Source organism: Cygnus olor, chromosome Z, assembly GCF_009769625.2.
Source record: "Cygnus olor isolate bCygOlo1 chromosome Z, bCygOlo1.pri.v2, whole genome shotgun sequence".
NCBI classification, from domain to species: domain Eukaryota; kingdom Metazoa; phylum Chordata; class Aves; order Anseriformes; family Anatidae; genus Cygnus; species Cygnus olor.
The window spans coordinates 8739973-8763844 of NC_049198.1; the positions used below are offsets into that span (position 1 = coordinate 8739973).

The 23872-nt window shown below is 52.3% G+C and overlaps 1 protein-coding gene across 2 annotated transcripts in view; it reads right to left on the minus strand.

Moving 5' to 3' along the window:
- Positions 1-300: 300 nt before the first annotated feature.
- The window catches only part of NOL6 (nucleolar protein 6), a 29597-nt gene continuing 6025 nt past the window's right edge, over positions 301-23872 (minus strand). The window contains exons 14-26 of one of the 2 annotated variants that reach the window (XM_040541315.1): positions 23594-23742; positions 22809-22884; positions 20756-20896; positions 20346-20463; positions 19967-20121; positions 19577-19740; positions 19005-19157; positions 17948-18045; positions 16034-16158; positions 15799-15888; positions 10092-10289; positions 1926-2027; positions 301-684 (exon numbers count right to left, since the gene is read on the minus strand). In XM_040541315.1, coding sequence (XP_040397249.1) covers positions 535-684; positions 1926-2027; positions 10092-10289; positions 15799-15888; positions 16034-16158; positions 17948-18045; positions 19005-19157; positions 19577-19740; positions 19967-20121; positions 20346-20463; positions 20756-20896; positions 22809-22884; positions 23594-23742 — 1719 coding nt within the window. In that variant the 3' untranslated portion in view covers positions 301-534. Of the gene's footprint in view, positions 685-1925; positions 2028-10091; positions 10290-15798; positions 15889-16033; positions 16159-17947; positions 18046-19004; positions 19158-19576; positions 19741-19966; positions 20122-20345; positions 20464-20755; positions 20897-22808; positions 22885-23593; positions 23743-23872 lie in introns of those variants that run through there. The other variant, XM_040541316.1, reaches the window with a different exon arrangement.

Below are 23872 nucleotides of genomic sequence, written 5' to 3' on the forward strand. Positions count from 1 at the left end.
TCAACCCCTTTGTTATCCTCATTGTCCTTCCCTGAACTCACTCCAGTGTCCCATCTCTCTTTTACCGGGAAGCCCAGCACTGGACATATGGCTCCAGAAATGTCTCACAAGACCCAAGTTAAAGGGGAACATCTGCTCATTTTTGGATGGCTCAGTGTTTCTTTGGTTTTGCCAGCCATGAGCGTAACAGAAGCTGCTATGAACCAGGAAACCGCCTAACACACACTCCAGACAATTTTCAGGCGTTGATGTTTTCACATGAACACTACTTTGTCTCCTATAATGAACAGGAACACTTAAAAAATTTAACCCATTTTTGTATTTTTTCAAAATAAAGAGATATCTGCATTCTTAAAAACAATAGGTCCCATCACTTTTCTGAACAAGCCATATAAAGATAAATAGAGTCAGATGCACAGTTCTGAAATGTAAAAAGCCTAAGCCCTTTCCTAAAAGGGCTGATTTATAAAATGGAACGGTCCAGGAGTCAACAAACTGCTTCAGGACAGGTCCTTCTTACACCTCGCAGTGGTCTCAGATAGTCCATTTCTCTGTTCGAGCTTCCACTCTTTTGACCAGACCCGCTCCCAAAACCTCAAAGTCCTCCAAAATTGCTTCCACGTTGGGAACGCAGACCAGCTCGTCGTTCACGGTTGTCACCATCCTTCCTTTCATGCTGGAGACCTGCAGGACACAAACATTGTACAAACGGCAGCACCTGCTCAGGGCTGCTTTGCTACACTCGTAAGGCCCAAATAAAAGTAGTAAATCGCCCTCCTGTCTTGCAACATCCAACCCGTCACACCACTACACCGCTTCTTGCCACCACCATCTCTTATTATTAGAGATAATGAAGTGCACGAGTGGCCCTTTGTCCCTTTTAGGGTACATTCTGTAGCCACAGTCCAAAGACCGTAAGGGAGGACGAGAAATAACTGCCAGGGTATGGTGGAGATGGGAAAAGAGCACACGGGCACATGGAGGAGCCTGTGCAAACAGAGCAGACTATGCAAAAATGCTAGGCACCACACCGTGACCCTGGATTAAGAGCTGGCTGCGCTCTGCTCTGTTGTTGAGTGTCAAGACCTCAAGACAGAAGAGATCTTTGGCTCCACCAGGATGGGAAAAAAAAGAAGAAATACACCTCATGTTTAATCAAGCCACACTCAACTCAGATGCCAGCATCTCCTCCTCTCATTTCACCACCATGAATAACTGGGTTTCACAACTGCAGCTAGGCTGAATGGCCAATGCCCCCTGGCCATGAAGAGAGGGGAGATAAATCACCCAGAGACTGACAGCAGAAAAACCTGGGCTGCCAACTCTGGGCTGTGAGTCACCAGTTTCTCTGCGTCTTTCCTTCATAGAAAGCAGCATGAATCACTCCAGTGTGCCTCACACTTCGTTTAACCACCCTCTAGAGTTCGCCAACCCACACACTGTAGCTGGAGTATATCCCTGTACAACAACGGGACTCGAGCACCTCAAACCTGGGCTTGTCACCCCAGCTTCTAGCAGACCAGGTGTTGCTGTTAAGAGACACCCAGAGGAATCGGACAGCCTGCTGCACACACCAAACAACTTCAGCAGCAATGTATTGCCCACCTCCCAGAACAGGACCAGGGAACAGAACCTGGGACAGAGAGGCTTTTTGCTTTTTGCTCCCTTTTGACCTAGTGAGCACGGTGCTAAGCTTGTCCAAGGGCACATTCCCTTCTCAGCTCTGCGGATGACTTCTGAAGGGACAGGACTGTGGCCACATCCCTGTCCTGGTTTCACCCCTTCTAAGACTGGGACAGAAGTATTAGTTCCACTTCTCAAAGGGCTTTGGGCTGATGAGAGTTAGACACAACAATTACAGGAAAAAGCCCTCCAAGCTTTCTGGTTATAAAGTCGACATGCCTTCAGCAGAGTCAAAAACTCACCTTAAAAGGCTGAGGCTGAAAGCTCAAAGGTTTCCACAACACTGCAATCACTTCCCCACCATGCTTGTCATAGAAAAACAAGGCGAGATCACTGAAGGCATCCTGGGGAGAAAACAAAGAGGTTATGCCAGACAGCCCAGAGGCAGAGCCAGAGCCCATCCCTTCCAGTGACACACAGTAGCTCTGCACAAGCATGGACCAAACCTGCAACACGCCCAGTGCATTTCCAAGAAGGAAAGCAGCATAAGGACAAGTCCTGAGTGCCTCCTGCTGCCTCTTCTCCCTCAGCACTGATGTGCAGAGCCTCAGTTCTGCACGCATATCTGATTGCTAGCTACCTCTGGCTGTCCCAGAGAGCAGAAAAATAATTCATCACCTCCCACAGGCCTGCAAGAGCACCCGGAAAACAGAACCAGATCTAGGAAGTTGAATACCTGGGGTGGAAACCCACTGCGGGTGTTCTTCACCATGGTCACCTTAGCAGCTGGATGGACCTGGCACCATCAAGCTGCCCAGTCCCAGGGCCCAGCACATCCCAGACCTCATGGTGCAGCATATGGCAAGAGGCAGGTCCTGCCCAGCCGGCTATCCTGCCACAGAAAGTTTCACTACAAGGCAGCAAAGACAAACCCCAGTCAAAGGCCTTCCTGAAGGTCAGCATCTAGAGCTCTGCAATCTTGTGCAACCAGAGCATCAAAGCTCCTTCTTCCCCCAGGACAAACACCCCACGAGCTGTCAATACCCAGCATCCCAAAAGGACACTTAGCAGAAATCTCAAGTTACACAAAGTCCTACAAGGTGCAAATAAATATTTGATGGAGGCACTGAAGAAATCTCCTCTCCTTGCCCCTATGTTTCAGCAGCTGTGTCAATGAGTGACCTCTTTGGACGGCGCTGGGCAGGAGAGCTCAAAAGGAGCTTGCAAGAAGAGCTGACTGAAGCCCATAGCCTGGCTTCCCCCAAGCCCACGTGAGCTGGATTCCCAGCGCTGCAAGGAGGCAGGGGATGAGCACTGCAGCAGAAGTAAACAACACTGCGTGCAAGCAACTTCAAACCCAAAGGTCTGTCCCAACAGCTCAGCACCCAACACGCTGGTACCTAGAGACACACATCCCAAGGGCAGCTGAGCAAGCAGCCAAGAAGCTGCTCCCTGATACCTGTTCATCACGTTGGAGACTTGCATCAGGCAATGCACGTGCTTAATGGGCTGAGCAAAGACACCCCTGCAACACCAGTGCACGGCAAGTTTCTGCACATGGCCTTGCTAGTTTTGGAGCAACCTACTGCAAGAAACACAGTCCCTCTGTTCCCTCTTCATCCTTCTGATGGTCAACAGGACCATGACAACTGCATTCCCCTGGTTTCCCCAGCTTCATCTCTGTCACCCTCTTACAAAGAAAGGTCTCCTCTGGCACCATTGTATCATGAGGTTTTTGTGATGATGTGCATGAAAAAAAACAACATCAAAGGCAAGTTTGGAAGGCACCATCTATGGACATGACAGGATAGCAGTAGGAGGAAAAGGTGGATCGAGTTGGTATTACCGCTGATCCCGAAGGGTGGGGTGGCATTTCAAGTGTAAGGAGCCGATAAGCAGGGAGGGGCAGTGTTGTCTGCAACCTTCACAATCAGATTTATGAGTTCAGACTTGAAGCAGCACAAACAGAGGGCGACACGATTAGGCCAGCAAGCTGGTAAGGTCCAGAGACCTGCCAGCTCATCCCACTGCACAGGACCTTCAAGGGGGCAAATCTGGCCAGGGCATTATCTGGTTTTTCAAGACGGTTTGGCCACTTTCTTAAAATACACTGAGGAGGAGGCAACCTGCCCTGGTGCTTCTCAGCTGAGAGCGATGGGCAATGCTCAGAGCCCAGTCAACAAGGAAAACTCCTAGCTGTGCCAAAAGACAAATGGCAGGAGGGAAGGAAACCTCGGCAAAGGGCAAAGCACACAGCACGATGACTGCCAATGCACAGCTCTCTGAATCAAAGGGGACCAGAGCATGTTAGAACCTGAAAAGGCCTCGTTAGTCTACGGGGTGAGGTCTTCAGTGCCACGTGATGCTCCTTAGGTATTTTTACATTGGACAGGAACCAGGAGCATTTGCAGGAAAGGAACCCTCCCAGCCTCAGCTTGTTTCCCAATAAAACCGCTGCTGTGCCTGATACCCAGCACCTTTTGTACATCCAGGAGGGAGCAGAGGGCTGACATTAAAACCACGGCATCCAATTCAAAACCCCAGCGAAGGGCGAGCTTCTGCTTCTGTGCTGCTCCCAGCAAGGTCCATGTGACAGCGCTTCAGGCCGGCTTCCCCAAGCTGCAGAGATGCACATCCAGCTCTTGGGAAACTGCAGCATTAAGAGGGTCTGGTGCATTAGTCGCTGCGCTTCTGTTTGTACAGAGGCTTGGGAAGTAAAAGCAAACAGTTCACCTCCCTTTCCACATCCCATACTCTATGCCCAGTGCCACTGGGCTTGCCTCGGCTTGCAGACACCTCCCTCAAGGGAAAGTTTATGAGAAAATGGATAAAGGTGGGGACCACAACTGAACCCCTGCTCCCTTCCCAAGCTGTCGTATCTTTGCTCGCAAGTCAGCTTTAAAGGCCCAAGGAAAGCTCTCCCTGCTCAGAAGGATCCTGACCACCAAACCCTACACCTGGTTCCCAGTTTGTACGAGGGATCTGCAGGCTGTGACCCACAGGGGCTTCATCATTCAGCCAAAGGGCAACAAGTGCCTGGGAGAAGATTAGCCCAAGGTCTGTAGGGAGCCACCCGGGTAGGAGGACCGAAGGGATGCAGAAAGGCGGTAAGTAAAACAATACCCTCATCTGAAATGGGATTACTGGATTAAGCAGCTGGGGCTGAAGCATGGATTTAGCTATGAGGTAAGCACTTGCTAGTTAAGCAACTACTTTATTGTTGTTTAGGGGTGCGTTTTTTTTTTGCCTAATCATTTATCCACCCACTTTTCCACTGTGCTTGCTTACACCTGGAGATCGAGCTCTCATTGCACCACTTCTGCTACAAAATTTGGGGAGGTCTCTGAAATGGGCCTGGTAGCTTTTCCTGGTACACTGCAGTTGATGAATGCATTTGCCACTTAAACATTTGCTCAGTGGTTAGAACTATTTAAGCGCTCTCAGTGAGGGACCTGACAGTATAAAACTCTATTAAAAGCTACTTACTTCCAACAAACTACAGGCGTGGTTAATGCTTTAAAGTCTTTGTCATGCTGACACAACCTGGCCTCAATACCCACAGTATATGATACAGATGGAGCCCCCACACACAAACAGAGCAAGGAGCACTGTCAAAAAAAAAACAGGCTGGGGTTGATTCTGTATCAGAGGAATTTTAAAAGAAAAAAGAAACCTGAGCGCTAGCTTTGGGATTTCCCTGGTAAGATGTTTTTTTCAACCCACCCAAACTGTTCCACCTCCTAGCACCTCACCAGAGCCACATGAGCATCCCCCTCCTGGGGGTTCAGGTTAGTGGCTAGTAGGTATGGCAAGTGGGGAGGGAAAAAAATGATACCACCACCAAAACCCTACACCCACAAACTCCTGGCTGTATTAGTAAACATGCCTCATCCACTGGTCCACCAAGCGAAAGTCCCTTCCTATGGGAGGAGGAAAGCATTCCCAACACAGAAGAAATCCAACCAAAAGCACCCTCTGAGCTCAGCCAAGCAGCACGAGGAACATATGCTTTGATACACACCGGTGTACCCGTGTGCACACACACACCCTGACCCTGGGCACTGTGTAAGGGTCACGAAGCTGCTTTGCAGCTGTAAAGGCAGGGAATTTCCTGCCACCTCTGCAGAGATCCAGACAGGAATGTTTCCTCTGTGCCACAAAAACGAAAGCTTTCCATTTTGTCTTTGTTTCTTCTGAAAGATGCTGTAGGAGGAGTTAGGCCAGTCAAAGCAGGAAGGGAGCCGTCTGACCTGAAAACATTTCCCCAGTTCCAGCTACATCCCATAACCACAACTTGTATGCTGTAAGAGACGAGAACTTTTAGTATCACTAATTCCTTCTCAACATGCACTAGCAAGACACACATTCCTATACTGCAGGAGGAAGGAAGAAAAGGGCTGTAAGTCTTCCAGGTAGGTCTTGTCCAAAGGTGCAAGAAGTACAAAACATTGCTTTAGAGAAAGGGATGTTTACAATAAAGCAGGAAATATATTCCTGCTCGCCCACACAGGAAAGATCTCCTCTGTACAAGACGACATGAGCTCTGTAACAAGCACATGCGACCAAGAGAAAGCTAAATCTCAAAGACAGAGTGGTTCATACCCAGCGAGACCAAAGACCTTGTAAAAAAAAAAGTCTTAACAGCCATTATAGACAGACAGACAGACTGACTCACTCAACTTTCCCTTCCATGAAGGAACGGTTCTGGACCTTTGCAAGATGACCAGAGTCTTTGGGCTTCGTGAGCTGCTGAATGGATGCAGATGGACATAAGCATAGCCACAGGGCTCACTGGATGCAGGCAGAAAGATCTTCCCTTGAAGAACAGAGACCCAAGCCACCCTGGAGCAGGAGCTGTGCTGACTGACCCTTTATGCCACATCCCCAGCAAAGGCAGCAGAACTGCAGGCGCTGCTCAATGGCAGCCACGACTCAAACCTGCAGTCGTGATGGGAAACCTCAGTTGAGTCACTTAAAAAAAACTTGATTTAGTCTTGCTGGAGAATCCCCAAGGACCTGATGCAGAGTTTGTTCACCAAGGTGCTTGGGACAATAGGCACTGGGGAGTCTGGTTCCAGGCTGAGGCGCGAGGGAAGCCCTCTCTGTGGAATGTCTGGCACCTGTTTTCCTTCAAAAGCGTCTGTCTGCAAAGCCTTTTCATCTGGACCAACTCCCAGAACAGGCCTTTTCCATCAGATCTGTCCTGGAATTTAAGAATTCACTGCCTGAATGCCATGACCAGGCTTTCATCTTTACCCAGAGCCTCTCAGGCACCAGATCAACTCAATCAGACCAGCTCCTGCAGCACATCTCCTTGAAGCAGGAAAAATTAAAGCAGTCAGGGCTTAGCACCTCCCCTCCTTTTATTTTCTCCTACTGGGGGAAGGCGTACAGCAATCCTGCAGCTCCAGAGCACTCCTGCCTTGCCCACCCCTTTGATTTGAGAACAACAGGGCATCTCTCGGTGCAAACAGGTTGGGCAGGACAGAAGTGGGTGTCCTGGTTCCTGGGCCAAGGACACTGGATACTCCCTGTCCCTCTCAGCTCAATAGCATGCCCAGACGCTTAAAAATGTGACCTTTTCTGAGCTTGCCACATTAAAAGGTATTTCTTTTCCACCCATAAAAAGAGAACAAAATCCAACAGCATCACTGCATGGCAGATGTCTCCCTCTGTTGCTGTAAAACCACCACGGCTACAACCCTGTTGCTCAATTCTGTGGTTTGTGCTATTAAGGCAGAGCAAATTACTCTGAGTCAAAGCCAGCCACTTCTGTGTCCAAAGGCGTTCTCATCCAAAAATCTTCTGTAAGGATTTGCTGCTGCTACTGAGCTACTGCCACACTCCTTTCCGGTACCAACATCTTGCTGCATTCAGATCAGCCCCAGGGCTCCCAGCCTCCAGGACAAGAAGGAGCTGAACACTGCTTTGAGCAGTAAAACCAGGGGAGGGAGAACACAAGGATGCTGGAGAGGCTACCAACTGAAGCCAGGTCAAAGCACAGCAAAGGCCTTGCATCAGGACCCCAAGACACGGGGCTGGGTGATTACTGACAGGGTAAATTTTACTGACAGCTCTGCATCACCCGCTTGTTGGTGTCCATGCGGTACAAAGTCTGCTTTTGAGGCCTTCTGACATGGCTGAGCAATCCGTGAGCAAAGGTGCCCCATAGCAACTCCTTCACATGCAGCTGTTACCTCTGATTTTTCCAGAAAAAAATACTTGTTTACCCAGAGATATTCATCAGTCCTTTCAGATCTGCCTGTTACTGACCTGGAAGCTACAAGAGCCAAGCGCACTGGTACTGCAGGACACCTCCCGTATGATGCCCACAGGGGAAACAGAGCCATACCTACCTCAGAGCCTTCAACAGGAGGAAACGTCCCCCAGAAAAGGCTGCCGAGGCAGATTTCAGGCTCTCTACTCCCAAGCTTGCTCTTTTGAGAAACCTGTGACCAGCTCCTGCTCTGCTCCCTCCCAGGCACCCTCAGGCCAAAGAAAAAGAGACACTGACTGCATGCTCCTCTTTGGGAGCGTTACACTGCTTCCAACAAGGCAAAGTGACCTTTGCATGAACCCACGTTTCTTCACTGGGATGTTGGTATATTGGATTTAGGGCCAGCTGTAATTTGTAACCCAAACCAAACCCTATTCCAAGTCTATTGTTACCTGTATTAGAGAAAACAGGCAGTAGAAATTCAGACACTTGGGATGTCGTAATTGAGTGGATCAATTAAGTCAATTTCTTAGGATAATTAAAACTGCTTTCCAGGAAAGATCTGCACTCTTCTCTTCTGGAGTCACGGCTGACATCTCTTTGAAGACAGCAAGTTGAGTAGAAGCACAAGAAAGTGCTCTAACTGCAACACACCCTGATGAGTTTCCTGACAAGTGCCTCATTACACTGCCAGATTTGCTGCAGGTCTGTTAACAGCCTCCCCAGGGAGCCTGCTTTCCCCACTGGCTCTTCCAGGAGTCTCCAATTCCTCTTGGAGCAAGAAGTCAACCTCTTGCCAGGTCTCCACAAGAGTCGCTCAGCCCTGACCTCTCTGAAGATGCAGCAGCTCTGGCCCCATACACACAGGCATCTCCAGCATCTTGGCAGCTGCTGAAAGACTCCATTCAGCTCTAATCCTCCCTTCCAGCGTGGGTTGGAGAAAGATTTCAGGCTTAAACTCCATTTCCTACCCAGGGATACGCCTTGTGTCCAGGTTTCATAGTGGCAGGTCAAACCCTCATTGTTTACAGAACGAAGAGGAGCCTGCCCTGATATTACATCTCAGATCCAGACAACAGCAGAGAGACTGAAATACTAAGTTGTTCCCAGTCATCGGGCTTCCTCGTGTAGGGTATTCTTCCCCCTCCTTCTTGCACATCCTGGACCCCAAGAAGTCTCCCAGTAGCCTCTGCAATCTGCCTGGGGGACCTGCAGCTTCTCAACCACTTTCCTTCTCAGAAGCAGGAGGCCTCCCACCCTGCACTGGGCACCTCCCTTCCCTCTCCTCCCCATCCTTCCAGGCAAACAAGCAGTGCCACTTACAGAACTGGGGGAGGATTTTGACGCCTTACTCAAAGCATCTTAGAATTGAGGACCTCCTTTCAAGCAAGCTGCCCCGAGCACAGTTGCCGTGGTGGACCGAGCAATCAATGCACGTTGCAGCAAGGGAAATGCATTCAGATACTAGGAAATAAGTTTTCACAATAGCAATGATCAAACATTGAGACAAAAGCACAAGGATGTAGGAAGTCTCCATCCCTGGGGATATCAGCATTCAACAGGACTGGGCTCTACACAGCCTCCTCTACTGTCCAAGCTGCATCACCTCTGAGTGGGGAACAGGACCAGAGATCTGCACAGCACCTTCTTTCCAAAGCCAACTCATGGCTCCTGTGTTCTAATACTGCTTTCTAGTACTGCTCACAACACCTCTGCGGGCAGGAAATCACTTGAGAGTCAAGCCAGTTTTTGATGAAAGGGCATCTCTGCCCCTCATCTCCACACACTAATTAATTCAGCTACCGCAAACACAGCTAGAAAGCGCCAAAAAGGCAGAGGCTGCACATCTGCTGCCCAGATGTCACGTGGATCCCACTGCCACCCTGCTCCTTGTGTTTCACCCCAGCTTGCTAAGACTTTGGCATGACCACACGGTGGCAGAGCACTGGGCTGATGACTTTTGGATACTCATGATCTCTGTTTACCCACTTTACTAAACTTTTCCTGCCACCACATGCGTAACCAGCCCCAGAGAAACAAATCTGTGACCAGTATTTGGCCTCAATGGTGCATGCACGTGTTGGCCTTACAGCAGCTTCTCTGGGCAGCCGGTGCCAGTGCCTCACCAACCCCTGAGTAAAGAATTTCTTCCTAAAAATCTAAAATCTACCCTCACCTGCAACAGCAAGCACTTAATAACCTGAATTAATGACAGACAACCCCCCGTAGCTCCCCGAAAGACTATGCTTACTCTCAGCTCCTGGAGGTAGCACTGTACAGGGTCGTAATCCACCACAGGAAAGAGGACATTCACTCCCGCGCTGTTCTTCACCACCCCCCGGGAAAACGACTTCACTGGCCGGTCCACGCTCTCCAGGTGCCGAGGAATCTGGTTGGAGTTCAGGTGGATGAGGACATCATAGAGATCCAAAGGAGGGCGGAAAGCAATCTGCATGGAAGAAAAAAATACCAAATGTAGGGCACAGGCAAGCAGGAGATATAAAAGGTTTCCCAAGTCAATGTCTGCATTCCATCCCTTTCTCCTTAAAGCAGCAAAATCAAAGCTGTAACCAGGACGTTGTCAAGAGCAAGGTGGCAGCACCCGGGGCCATCTGCTGGTGGGTAGGCTACATGCTCCCTGCACCAGAAAAGTGCACCAGGAAGGATGCACCTGGTTGCTGCAGCCCAAGTGTCCAGCAAGCCAAGCCCTCTGCCAAGGGAGCTGCTCCCTACCCGCACCAGCCACCCAGCCTGAAGGGCTGCCTTTTCTACCCCACTGGGTTCCCAGGTCTGCAGAAACAGCTCACTGGTGTCCCTGTGACTAAGGGACGGTCCCTAGCGAAGAGTTTTCCGGGGGGGCAAGGTGGTTCCCTCCAGCTACAGTCACAGAACCTGGGAAGGAAGAAGTCAAAGGAAACCCCAGGGGACACGAGGAGCTGCAGGACAGCAGGACAGTCCCATCTGTCCAAGAGATTGTCCCAAAGGGCAGCAGCATCTTCCAGCGAGCAGAGGATGAGAACAGGCCCCATTAGTGGAAGAGAACAATCCCAGACACAAATATTTGGGCAGGAGGGATCTGGCACTCTGGATGCAGTTGTATTAAAACGGAAAACTTAAAACTGCCTGTACATTTTTGTGGAGTAAGTGGCACGGGGACACAAACAGAGCCACTGGACACTGCTCAGCAGAGCACTGTCAGAAAACCCACTGTTTGGGGCTGGCTTATAGCCAGGTCAGGGAACACGCACAAACAACATCAGTGACCAGCACCAAATCCCAGCTCTAATCTACCCAGAGCTGCCTTTCCATCCAGACGAAGCCCGTGGCTTATTGTATCCCTGTGAGAGCACAGACATGGAGCTCACAAACCCATCTCTGCATCCACATGAGAAGAGGCACATTCCCAAGTGACCCAAATATAAAGGCAAATAAAAAAGCCCACTGGTAGACATGTGAGAAGCAACTCCAAGTTGCCTTGGCAAGTTTTCTCCCCTCCTCCCAGCCCCACATTTTGCTTACAAAAAGGTTAGCAGCTCTGGAAACGCTGTCCCAAGTTTATGCCTAAGGAAAGTGAAGGACAGCTGTACAGGCCAGAGGGATAAGAAAGGATCCCGCCGCAACGAACAAGAGGAACTGGGTGGGAAGGAGGACCAGGGAGGTAAAGCTGAGGAGTCAGGAGGATGCTATGGACATGCAACAGCTCCTTTTGGGAGCTAGAGCCCTCCGGCTCACCTCAAACCTGCAGTTTTGATCACAGGTCCCCACTGCAACTGCAGCACACCGTGCACTTCTCACCCCTACAGCCAAGCCCTCCTCCTCCTCCTCCTCTTCCTCTCCCCCTCATGCCAGGGCTCTGACGCCCAGCCCCAAGCCCCGAGCAAAGCCCAGCCCCGGGGCAGCTCGGGCCCACCCTAGCACAGCCTAACCCCAGCCTAAGGTAAACTTGGCCAAGCTGCCACCCAAAATAAGGGTTTGGGCCTGACCAGAGGTTGCAGTGACACCTCTCCCTACCCCTGGGTTGTTTCTATTTCTCGACTCGATTGAGCCCAAGACACTTGACAAGCAGGAGGTGGCTGGGGTGAGTCTGAGCCAGGGAAGCAGCATTCCCCTGAGACTTTTTCCAAGTCCACTTCCCAGCCTCCAAGCAAATGACACCATCCGAATGGCAGCACTGCTTTGTTTCACCACACACAACTCCCCAGGTAAGGGCTGCTTGAACAAACCTCCTGTTTTCAGCTGGCCTGGGAGCATTCACATAACACAGCAGTGAGAGCAGCAAAGAAAAAAAAAATCATTTTACAGCCCTGTAGCAGACACTGCCCCACCTCAAGTAGATCTCACCTCTGTAATACGTCCAGCAAAAACACAGCAGAAGTGAAAGCCATGTCCAAAAAGTCCTTTTTTTCACTGCCTAAACAGGAAAAAGAGCCCCTCCAGAATGTGACTCTGTCATATCTAACCACTGCTTGGCTTTTCAAGTCCTGTCAGCTTCAGCTGCCTAAGTTAGGACTTGGCACACCAGAACAAGCTCCCCTCAGAGGCCAACATACCTCCCTTCAAAAGGCAGGTAAATGTGTCTGGATCTCCCCTCATCCATTTGAGTAAAGGATGTTTTAACCTAACAAACTAAAACACAAAAAATGAAGCGGGAAAAGATGTGTATGGCCTTCCTCCTCCACTCAAATTAAAATAAAGCCTTCCTGAAGCAGCTGCTGGCATCCTACCAGAACCTTCACCATGCTGGGTTCAGTTAGACTCAAGTGCAGAAGCCGAAGTTGCTTAGAGGTGCTGCTGGATGTCACTGGACGACCAGGAATTTCTGCCTTTTCTTTTTTTTTTAAATAGCAAGTTTATTTCCTTCTTCAGAGGCTATGGCTGAAGCTCTGCTCACCACAGGCCAGCCCCCTTTCTTGGGGCAGAGGGCCCAGCAGCTACTGAAGATCTGCAGAGGGAGCTGAACGGGCTGCAGCTCCCTCCACCGACAACAGCACTTGACTCACAGAGAAGCTGCATATTTTACCCTGAGCAGTTTAACTAGGCCTGAAGCCTGATGTTAAAAGCCTACTGTTTGGAATAAGGAACTCTATACGCAGGGGCTGCAGCTAGGAGGGGGAGGAAGATGGAACAAATGTGCCTGTGCTTCCCAGGACACTCCCCTACAGCCAAGCTGGCAGGTGAAGGAGGGAGGGAGCTTTGTGGGGTTTCTCATTTGAATCACTTCACAGTTTGCAGCTCAAGAAGAGAGTGAGCAGCCTCCTCTCATAGCGTGACTAACTGATGTGGCCACAGTGAATGCACGAGCCAGCGGTAGAGCCAGGAACTGACCCTAAGCCACCCCAGCTCTCAGCCCCCTCAAAACCTTTTTCCTCAAGCCGCCCTGCTCTCATCAGGAACTGGTAACCCAACCTTGGCCAAAAGCAGGTCCCTACATACACGGGGGTTCAGGACACCCTGCTAACATCCTACACGGAAGAAAATAAACCCAAAGTGTCACTGTTGTGGCTGGACATGGGCTACAGCATCACTAGCGGCCTCGTATTCACTATTAAATTGGAAACACTACACTGGACATGCCCACTTCCCAGCCAGGCCAGAAACCTCTTTTCTCCCCTCATTTAACATCACTCACACAGCGCGTTTTCCATAGTACAGGGAGTGCTGCAGATAAACCCATCTTTTCAAAGACACTGGGAGCCAGCAGGTTTGTTTCCTTCAGTAATAAATAATAATGCAAGGAACAAGAAGCTACTAGCACGGGCTTCCCCCCAAGGGGCTGCTCAAAGACACCCACCCCTGTCCTGGGAACGTGACCAAAATGGACGTTAGATCCCACAAAGATACACAAAGGCTGCCAAAATATCACAGCTGGCCATAATGCTAATTCCAGGGAGGGAACGCAGAGGAACAACAAGAGAGTCCAAGCAAATCTGGGTGGAAAGCAGCATAAGGATGAACACAAGCCTGAAATAAACCAGCCCTGCGGCTTCCCCTCTCAATCACCAGGGGAAACATCACCACCAAGGCTGCACCCCATCCCTGACCCTTCTCAGCATTCAGCTCAGGTACAGGCTGTCTCCCCCAGGACAGACAGACAGACAGCATCCCGAGGTCCCTGTCCCTGCTGTGCAGGAGCAGGAGGTCCCACCCATCCCACCCGGGAGCTAAGTGGCAGGCAGCTGCAGATTCACGCTGAGGACAGCCAATAATCACCCTATCACACAACATCCTGGATCCTTTTCAAGCTGGATTTGGCCTGGCCATGACACAGAAAGGAAGAGTAGTTACCGGCTGTTCTGCCTGTTATCATCTTCCTCTTCCTCCGTCCCACAATAGGCTCCCAAAAGGAGCAGATGGCGCAGTTACGTGGCTAAGGGAGTGTGGAAAGGCTCTGTGCAGCTCATCACTAGAAAGCAGCGCATCCCTCGGATGTAAGGAATCAAGCTGTACCCCGAGGCAAGCCTCCGCTCTTCTGCCCTCATCCCTTTATGCCCTCATCTCTCCTGAGCTGTCAGGTTCAATGAAAAAGGCTCCCAGAGCGTCCCGACACCCAAATGCCCAGCAGGGTCATCAGAAAAAAAAAAGATGTGGAAGAGAGCGGGATGCAGCCCTCAGCCCTGCCCGTAGCTGCCACACAAGGGTCTCCTCCTGCCACCTGCCTCCCTCGTGTCACTGCCGTCCTCCCCTGGGGAAGAGCCCAACTGCAACAGCGCCGGCAGACGGGAGAGGAGGTGAAACAAGCGAAGCCATTCACGGTTCTTGGCCAGCACCTGCCACCCTTTAACACGGAACAGCCCTGCCGAAAATCAGCACGGCACGGCAGTGCTTCACACTTGCGCTTGGCCCAGCAGCCCTTCACACGTGTCAGCCGCGCTCCTCTGCGGCTTCACGGGCACAAATCAAGGGCCCTGACGGTGCTAGACCCTGCGGTGACAAGTCCTGCTACCACAAGTTACACACAGACTACGCAGCCAACCTGAGAGCAGGAGAAAGGTGTCTCAGCACCTGTGTTTTGCGGAAGAGACTGGGCATGCCAAAACCTGCACCCCAGTCCCAGTACTTCACAGCGTCACTGGTCTGGTCACAGGACAGGCTACAGAGCCACCACGGGAACTGTCCACACCGCAAATGAGGCTAAAACGGCAGAAATAAGGACATCTGGCAGTGGACAACACCTTCGGGGTGCTATACAGACCAAATCCCACGAGAGAACTGTCTGTCCCATGGGCAGACAGAAACAGCGCTCCTGTTTTATAGACAAGGACACTAATGCACCTGAAGGATGAGGAAGAAAACACTATTTCCACATCTCAGCTTGCTCCCTACACAGAGAAGACGCAGTGACTTGGATTTCATTGCTGCTGAAGGACCGCAGTCCCGGTACACAGAGGAGCTAACTTTTCCTCCCCTTCCCTCCCTAATCTTTTTCAAATGTAAGTAAAACCCCACGTTCAGGCAGTCTGAAATCTTGCTAAGTGGATTTTCCCAGGGCTCTTCCATCCCATCGCTTTCTATTAAGACTGCTTCACCCTGACAGCTCAGACCAGCTTGATTCCAACTCGTCTCCCATTGCCAAGACACCAGCAAGCTCACCCAAACCTAAATGCCATCGGAAGAAGTCCTGCAACAGTGCCTGCTGCCGAGCTCAGCTCAGGTTAAACCAGAAGGGTGAAGGCTGGGGAGAAGCAAATGATGTTTTGCAAAACCCCAAGGCAAGCTGGGAGCTAGGATGAACCATTCCCCCACTGCAGGAGGTGGTGAGAGTCGGAGGATTTATTAAATTGCATCTGGGCAGGAGTTTGGGAGCTCAGGTCATGCACACATGCCTGCGCACAGGGGCAGGACTGGAGCGGGCAGCCTCCAGCCCACATGATGACAGCTGGAGCGCCTCCATGTCCAGCTCCTCTCCCATCTGCTTTGCCAGAACCCAAAAACCCTCGTCTGGGGCCCCAAGGAATTACCTTCACATCCTGGCTGCCGAGCGGGTCCATGAGCTGCTCCTCCAGGGCTCGGAGAGACTCTGAGGCCAGCACGAGAAGGCGCTGCAGGATCTGGGGAGGAAAGAGAGCTTGAGGGTGAACTCCTGGATGCAGGGGGAACCCCAGTCACCCATGGGGCTGGCGGAGCTCCCCCCAACACCGGGAGCAGGGAAATGCCCCAGGCACCACGAGGCACGGATGGGGAGCCCCAGCTCACCTGCGCTGAGGGTCGCTCTCGGGTCCACACCGAGCTCCACTGGTCTTTGGGGGTGGCGATGAACATGATGGGGAGGCGAGAGCGAGCGGCCATGAACTTGTCCTTGATCTCTGTGCACTCGGCATCTGCAGAGGGCAGGCAGCTGGGTGAGATGCTCTGCTGCACCCACAGGCCTCCACCAGCCTCCTTGCCCACGTATCACAGTCCAGAAAAAAGTGGTACAATACGCTTTTAACCTTTCCTGCCCACTGATCCCAACTCCAGACCTCAGTGCCCTGCAGACCTTGCAAAACAAGCTGAGAGGGATGTGCTGCTGACTGTGGGGAGTGCGTAGAAGCATGAGTGGAAAATTACAGCCACTCACCTAGAGATAGGAGGCCACTGAAGAGAGGAACTCTCTCCAGGTCACCTTTCCTCCCCGACAGCCATACTACCAGATAGATCTGTCATACAAACAAGCTCCCACGTTTTTTAATTATCTATGAGTTTTCAATGAGCCTTTTCTTCCTTGCAAGCCCAGCCCGGGTACTTCGCAACACATTTTAAACGTGGGGCAGAATATTTGCTCTTTTTTCTCATCTGCTAAACAGAAAGGGTGCCGATACCTGACTGCTTGCATCTCCCCAGCTCTCAGCACACTGCTGGCCAGAGGCTGTGGGACACACAATCCCTCCACGTATAAAACCAGGGCGTGCTATGAGGGTGGCTGCAGCCCAGGAAGGTTTACAGGTGGCGAGCCCAGCAGCACAGCTGCCTTTTGTCCCTTCCCACCACGCCTCGGCCCTGCTCTGTTGCCACACAGAGCCGGATGATCCTGGGGCTGAGCCCCAGCAGTGGTTCTGCAGGGAAGGCAGCAGGTAGCTCTCACCAAGCCCTCAAGGACAGAAGACAGGCCTCTGCAGCAGAGAAACAAGCACCAGCAAACGCTGGCAGTGGCTGGGAGAGAAGCAAGGGGAGCATCAGCTCTGCACTTGCTCTGATCTTGTGCTTCCCTCTGCATCTGCCAATGAGGAATTTTGGAGACAGGATGCAGGGCTGGGTGGACCTTGGCTCTGAACTCATCCAGGCGCTCTCATGTGGGTCCAGACACAGCTCAAGTTGCAGTCGCTGGGACTAACAAGGGCTGGGAGCTCACGTTATAAGCTAACAAGAGAGTTTGCACCTGAAGAGTCTTCTGCTTTGTTTGTTAAGTGGAAAAAACAGCTCTTTGGCCAAAAACGCTTCCCATTTCGTTCATTAGAAAAAGCTGGAGTGCAGAAAAATATCAGTTTCCAAAACCCGTTCTCCCAAAAAGGAGAAAGTTGGGGGAGTGCTGAAACCCACGGAAACAGCTGCTCCCTCCATAAGTCTGCCCACACTCCCAAGCAGCTTTTCCTTCTCTTATAAATCAGCTTTAAACACTAACTGTTGCTCTCCCACCCACCCTGGCACCCCAACAAAGCTAAGACAACCCCATGGTCTCTTCTGGCCCCCAGCAAGAGACAGCTGGTACCTAAACTGGTACCTAAACGATGATCAACAGACCAAATAATACGAGTGTAGGTCCACAGGTCCACTTGGCCAAAATGTTCCTTTGGAAACCAGAGACGTTTACCAGGAAATCCTCAAAGCTCAAAAGGTAACAAACAGTAGAGGACTGTAGCCCTTTTTCCTTGCAGGTCTCACAGCTGGGAACCAGCAGATAGCCCCTGTGATATAGGCTGCTCAGTGGGGCTCTCAAAGCCACAGCCAAACTCCAAAGCCGGGTTAAACACAGCAGAAGAGGAAATGAGTAGAAAATCTACACATTCCACGCAGAAGCCTGGGAGTCCCCACATATCCAAGAACCCTTGAACCAGGGGCTGACCAAAGGAGGGCTCAAGACCCTCACACCACAGCTCGCCCACAGCCCTGGCACACGTGCTGCCTGCTCACCTGTGAGGCTGGCATTCAGGTTGACGATGAGAGGGTTGTTGTTCCAGTCAAAGGTCACCAGCAGGTTGAGGAAGCGCAGGAACCCCACCTGGGGAGAGCTGCAGACAAGACAAAACAGTTCGACACCAGCATTTGCTCCCCCGGCCTGGCACCTCGGCGGGAACAGGGTTTGGGAGTGACTTAGCAACGCCCAGGCCACACACAGCCCAGGAAGGGATGCTCAAGATGAGAGTATGAGGTGCTTCCCCTGCTCCATGGCCCTGAGGAGAGTCGTTCCCCCTTGTTCCTCCCTCTCCATGCAAAAGAAACCAGCAGAAATTGGGACACTGTCCCTGCATCTCCCAAAACATGGACAGGTGGGAACGGAGCTAGGGTGATCCAGAGTCAGAGCTGCTCCCATCTCCAGAGCAGCTCTGTACGACGCTGGCCAAGCTTGCACTGTGCCTGCCTAGCTGCAGCACAACGTGCTCGCAAAGTGAGACATCTGGGAAGATAGGGCTCTTCCTAGCAGGCTATTTTAGGAGACAAGTAAAGCTTTCCAGGCATCAGGCAGTTACTCCTCCTGTTTTGGAGGAGGAAGCCGGATCTTGAGTGCAGGTTAGCGTAACCTTTTGGCTCCACACGGAGCACAAAGACAGCCCTTAACTTCATTTCACTCCCTCCGAGCTGTATCCAGCCCACCTGCCAGAGGCCAGCAAGCAATTGACCCCCAGGGATTATTTACCAACACACTGCTCCGTTCTGCTTTCAGTAGCTGACCTTCTGCCCTTCCCTCGGGAGATCCTTCCAGGACAAACACAAGCTGCAGCCACCAGCGCTGCTGTAACTTCCCTCCCAGTGAACCCAGGAGGGCCAGCGTGCTGGCAGCCACCGCACAGCCCTCACCCCAATTCTCCCACCGTCACCCCTGGGATAAAGAGCCCTGCCAATCCTCAAGAAAAAAGAAACACAGCAGCTGCACCACCAGCACCCAGAGGCCACCCCACGCCTCCTCCATCCCAGGTAAAGAAAAAGGCTCCGAGTCCCCACCAGGCCAGCTCGTGCTCCTCATCCTCACCTGGGCGCTGTGAAGGGGGCTGGGTGGAGGAAGAGAGACGCCACGAGAAGGTCCACACACTCCTCAGAGATGCTGTCACTCAGGAGCTGGGCGCTGACCCAGCGCTTGGCCAGCCGGCAGGAGCTGCCGAAGACGGGGTGCTGCTGCTGGAGCCTGCAAGAAGGCAGACAAATATCTGTGAGTGTTCAACAGACACATCCCAGGACCCAAAACAACCGTTTTGCATTCAGCAGGAGAGACGAGAAGGATAAACACCTGCTAGAAACACGCGTCTAGCACCACAAGCACAAAGCACTCTGTGGGTGTTGAGATTTTGAGGGAACAAAGTGGAAATCCTGCTACACGTTCCCCTCTAATCATACTGCTCTTTGGTGTTTGTCTCCCCATGTTGGTGACCTTTGATGTGACAACAGGGACAACCAGCTCTCCCCTCTCCTCCCTCACCAGCTCACAAGGCGGGCTGAAAAACTACTTCCCACAGCAAGCTCCTCACCACCCTCCATCATCGAAGGGCATCTCCACACAGGCTCCCGGCCCCATTCTGTCTGTCCCAGGCCCTCTGCCTCACATACCCGTGCAGGGAGCTGGTTAGATAGGGCCGATGCAACGTCTCCAGCTCCAGCTGCTGAGACTCCTCTGTGTCCTGGTACTTCAGCATCCCTTCCGGGGTGACCACTTCCTTCAAGATCAGGGGCTCTCGGTGGTAGGCAACTTGGAGACGGAAAACATAGCCATCCTGAGATGGGGGTGGAAGCACAAGTCAGGCTTGGCAGCAATACCACCAGGCTGCTGTGCCCCAGGAACACAACAGCAGCCCGGCGTTAGTGCGGTCTTCCCATTCTTCTTGCTGGGCCTTGCACCCAAATCCTGGCTGTGATCACCTCCATAACCCCCCCGCACGTCCCCCGGTACCACGTCACCCTCAGCCCACAGCTATGAAGGAAACCCCCACACCCCCCTACCTTGTACACGTCCGTGTGGGTGACCGTGGGCCTGCAGATCAGCTGGTGCTGCTGCTGGAGGAGCTCGGCCAGCTGGAGGTGGAAAGCCGCCTTGATGCGCTTGATGGCTTCCTTGTCCTGTGGCCAGCGGCCGCTGCCTTCCATGTGGCAGATGACTGGACGCAAAGGGACAACAGGAGGCCAGTGAGCCCCACGCAGGGACGGGGTGCTCGCTGGGGGTGGCTGGTTGTGGTTAGAGGTTATGGCGGGGTGAGCAGGAGGAGCTGGAGCTCTGGTCCCGCTTACAGGACACAAATGCAGCTGTGACGGAGTCAGCATTGTTGCCTCCCTCCGCTTCTCCTCCCCCAATAATCTCCTGCTCACATCTCTCCCCACTTACTTTTCAGAGGGGCAATGTAGGCTGGGCAGGGCCTCTCCTGCGAAGGAAGCAGCAAGCGTTTGGTCCTGATTTGGTTATGGAAGGAATAAATCGGCTTCATGGGAATAGGAGGGAAGACCTACAAGAGAGCAGCCACCGGGTCACTGAGAACAGGGAGCAGAAACCCCATAGCACTGCACACCCCGGCCCCAGACCTCCTGCCCACAACACAAAATGCTTAGCAACTTGCGTGCTCAGCCCTAGGGGTGGGACAGCAGAAAAGAGGCACTGCACCACCCCGAGGGCTCTCAGTGGCTACAAAAGAACAACTAATTCTCTGTCCCTCTTCACCCCAAACCCCAACAGGGCCAGAGACTCCCCCAAACCCTATACAAACCACCCCCACGTGGGCCGTGCCCAGGGACACTCACGTCGGTGTACCGGAGGGCCGCGTGGATGCCCTGCACAGCCGTCACCGTCAGCGGCAGCCCCTCCAGGTTCCACAGCTTGCGGCTCAGGTCATCGTAGGAGCAGACAATGCTGACCATGGCCTCCTCGCCTGTCCCCGATTCCTGCGGACACACGGAGAGCACCTCTGCAGTTGCCTCTCCCACTTCTGTAGCACAGCTGCCCACCCCGCCTCACTTGCAGCTAGCACTGAGGCCAAGGAGCTGGGACTTTTGTCCCAGAGAGCAGCACCTGGCACAGGCGTTCAGCAAGGCAAAAAGGTAAATGAGAGAGGGAAGACGAGAGAAAATCTGTCTGCAGCTCCCCAGCAGCTGCAGGCATCCTAGATGCATTTCAAGAGAGAAGTGAAATGATTTCCTGTTGCTGCCTTAGCGTCTTGCACAAGAGCTCTACTGCCAACTTTCTGCCTAGAAAGGGAGAAGCTAGGAGTGATTTGAGGGTAAAGAGGTCACATATTGGCAAGGCAAGAGCTCTGCTGCTGCCTCTCGTCTGGTTATTGCAACGTCAGCAGAGGCAGCAATTAACAAAAAGCTGCTCTTAGCAGCTTAGCTCTGCCCTTAGCCAAGGCAGAGCTGCGAAGCATGGCAAAAGCAAGGACAGAAAATATCCAGATCATCTCAGGAACCCTGGGGAGCACGTTTAAGAAGCACTGAAAGAAGAACTGCTGCTGCCCTTGCAGTTTCCACCGCCCTGAAGCACTGGAGAAGAGCTTGAAATGAGAAAGAGACATCACTGACGCTGAACAGCTCAGTTCAGACGCATATGAACCAAGTTGCATGCACTTGGCCTGCCCAGGCTTTAGAGCAGAGCAGCAGCACCCTCTGCAGGGCACACCACAAATGACAAACCCTAGTCCAGGGGAGGCTGCCTATCCCTAGAGCCAGCTGCACCATCCATCTCCCCTCATACACCACATCCCTCGATCACCCCAGGCTCCCCGAGCTGCCTGCACATGAGCAGCTGGAAGAGCAAAGACGCCCGTACGCACAGCCCTGCACACAAGAGCAGATTTCTGCTTCATTCCGCAAGGACTGGTTACAATCAGACTCCTGAAAGGCACTCAGGATCTGAAAAGTGCACCCTCTCATCCCAGGCTAGCCTGCAGGGACGTGGTGCAGGGATTTTGCTGCCTCACCACACAGCAAGCTGTACAAACTAGCACTTTGTCCAAAATCTGACAAGTGGCTCTGCCCAGACTGCAGCTGAGGCTAATTTCACATGGCCAAGCTGTACTTTGGAATGGCCCCCATACAAGAGGGCCAAAAGAGTCTATCTGTTCCCCTTAACACTTAAGAAGCAGAAAGAAAACTTTCCTCCTCCATTCAACAACCAGATAAAAGTCCCTGGTTTTACCAAATACCAGCAAAGTGGTGCCAAAGTGCCCACAGCTCATCTCCAGGCTTTAAGCTTCCACAAGCTGGAGAGAAGTACCGGCGGAGACATTTCCCAGCCTACCAGACCCATCTTCTTTTGTCTCGAAGTGACATTCTTTGTTTCAGGTGCACAATCAGCTGCAGCGCTAGGGAGCACTAGGTGTGCATGATCAGGACTTTGCACCAGGACAAGAAAGATTTTTCTCCTGGGTTTCCCAGGTGGATCTGCAGGATGAAGGCACAAAAGAGCCTGGCCAGTGCCCTGAAGGATGCAGGAGGTGAAAAGGTGCAGCCAGAGCACAGCGGGACCACGATGTATCCTTAGATGATGTGGACATAGTGCACACAAGCAGAGAGGACGCCAGAGGGATGCTTGCAGGGGAGAAAGAGGTGTGGAAGCTTGCCACAGCAAGAGCACTTCAGCAGCTACGCTTTGTGTTAGCAGGAAGGACTCTGCCGATGGACACACTGCCTGTCTGAGCACCTGAGGACGGGCATTTTCCTCGCACTCACTGCCATCTCCTGGGAAGCACCCAGGTGCCTCAGGTCCACGCAGCAGAGATGACCTCCCTACAGCTCTTCCCACACCTCCCTTCCCTGAGAGGAGGAGGAAACGCTCCCTGCATTTGGGGAGCAACTGTACCTCTTTCCCACTCTTGATCACGGAGTCCAGCAGCGCTCCTGTGTAGCAGATGGACGACTCAGGAATATCGGCGTGCCTATATGAAGGGAGACAACAGAGCATTGGAGCCGGGGCACCTCACCCCATCCACCCTGACCCTGCTGGCTGTGCCCACAAGCAAGGGTCTGTCCAATCCCTCCATACAGAAAGGCCACAGTGAAGAGACCTGTATCTTTGTGTTCCTCCTGTGCCCAAATTATCGACTCAAAGCAGCACAGCAACATGTGCAGCCTCACGGGATTCAAAGCTAATGCTGCTAACACAGCCTTTCCTTGCAAAACCCCTCCTTGAGTCAAAATAAGAGGCCCAGGCAATCCTATTTTTTTTTCCCAATGCAAGAGGGTCTCATTTTTAGCGGGTCTGAAATTCTACTGCAAGTGCTCTTGGGAGACCCAACCTTGTTAACTACCACAAGGTGTCAGACAATTTCAAGAAATGTCCAGGGAGGAGAAGCCATTGAGATCTTACAGCTCTGCCAACAATAAATATTCAGAGGGATGCTGGGACACGAAGGCAGGACGTCACTGCCTCCTTGCATCTTCTCCTAGGAAGCAGGCAGCAGTATCCAGACCACAATGCGGAAATGACTTCCACATTTCACTGAGCTCAAGTGACCCGCAGCTTCCCCCAAAGCACAAGTCTGATGACAGGATTACCACAGACGTGGCAGAGAACAGGGAGAACAGCAGCGGCCCCCCACACAGCCACACGTCGCCCAGCCCCTGCTACTGCTCGGTGCTACTTACAGCTTCAGCAGGTGCCTGACAATCTGCTCAGGGATGAGGCGTTTTTGACAGACAGTGCTGGCCTCCCACACCACTGCCTCGCATATGGTGCCATCCTGGAACCGCCGCAGCTCAGACTTCTCCCCCCAGAAGGTCCGGAAGTCCACGGCCTGAAGGGAGACATTGGCCAAGGCAGACCATGGGCATGGGCCACCATGGGGACTGGCCAAAGTGGCCCCATGTCTGCCAGCACCACCTGCAGCCACAGCAGGGCGCCAGGTCTGCTCCACTCCTCGGTTC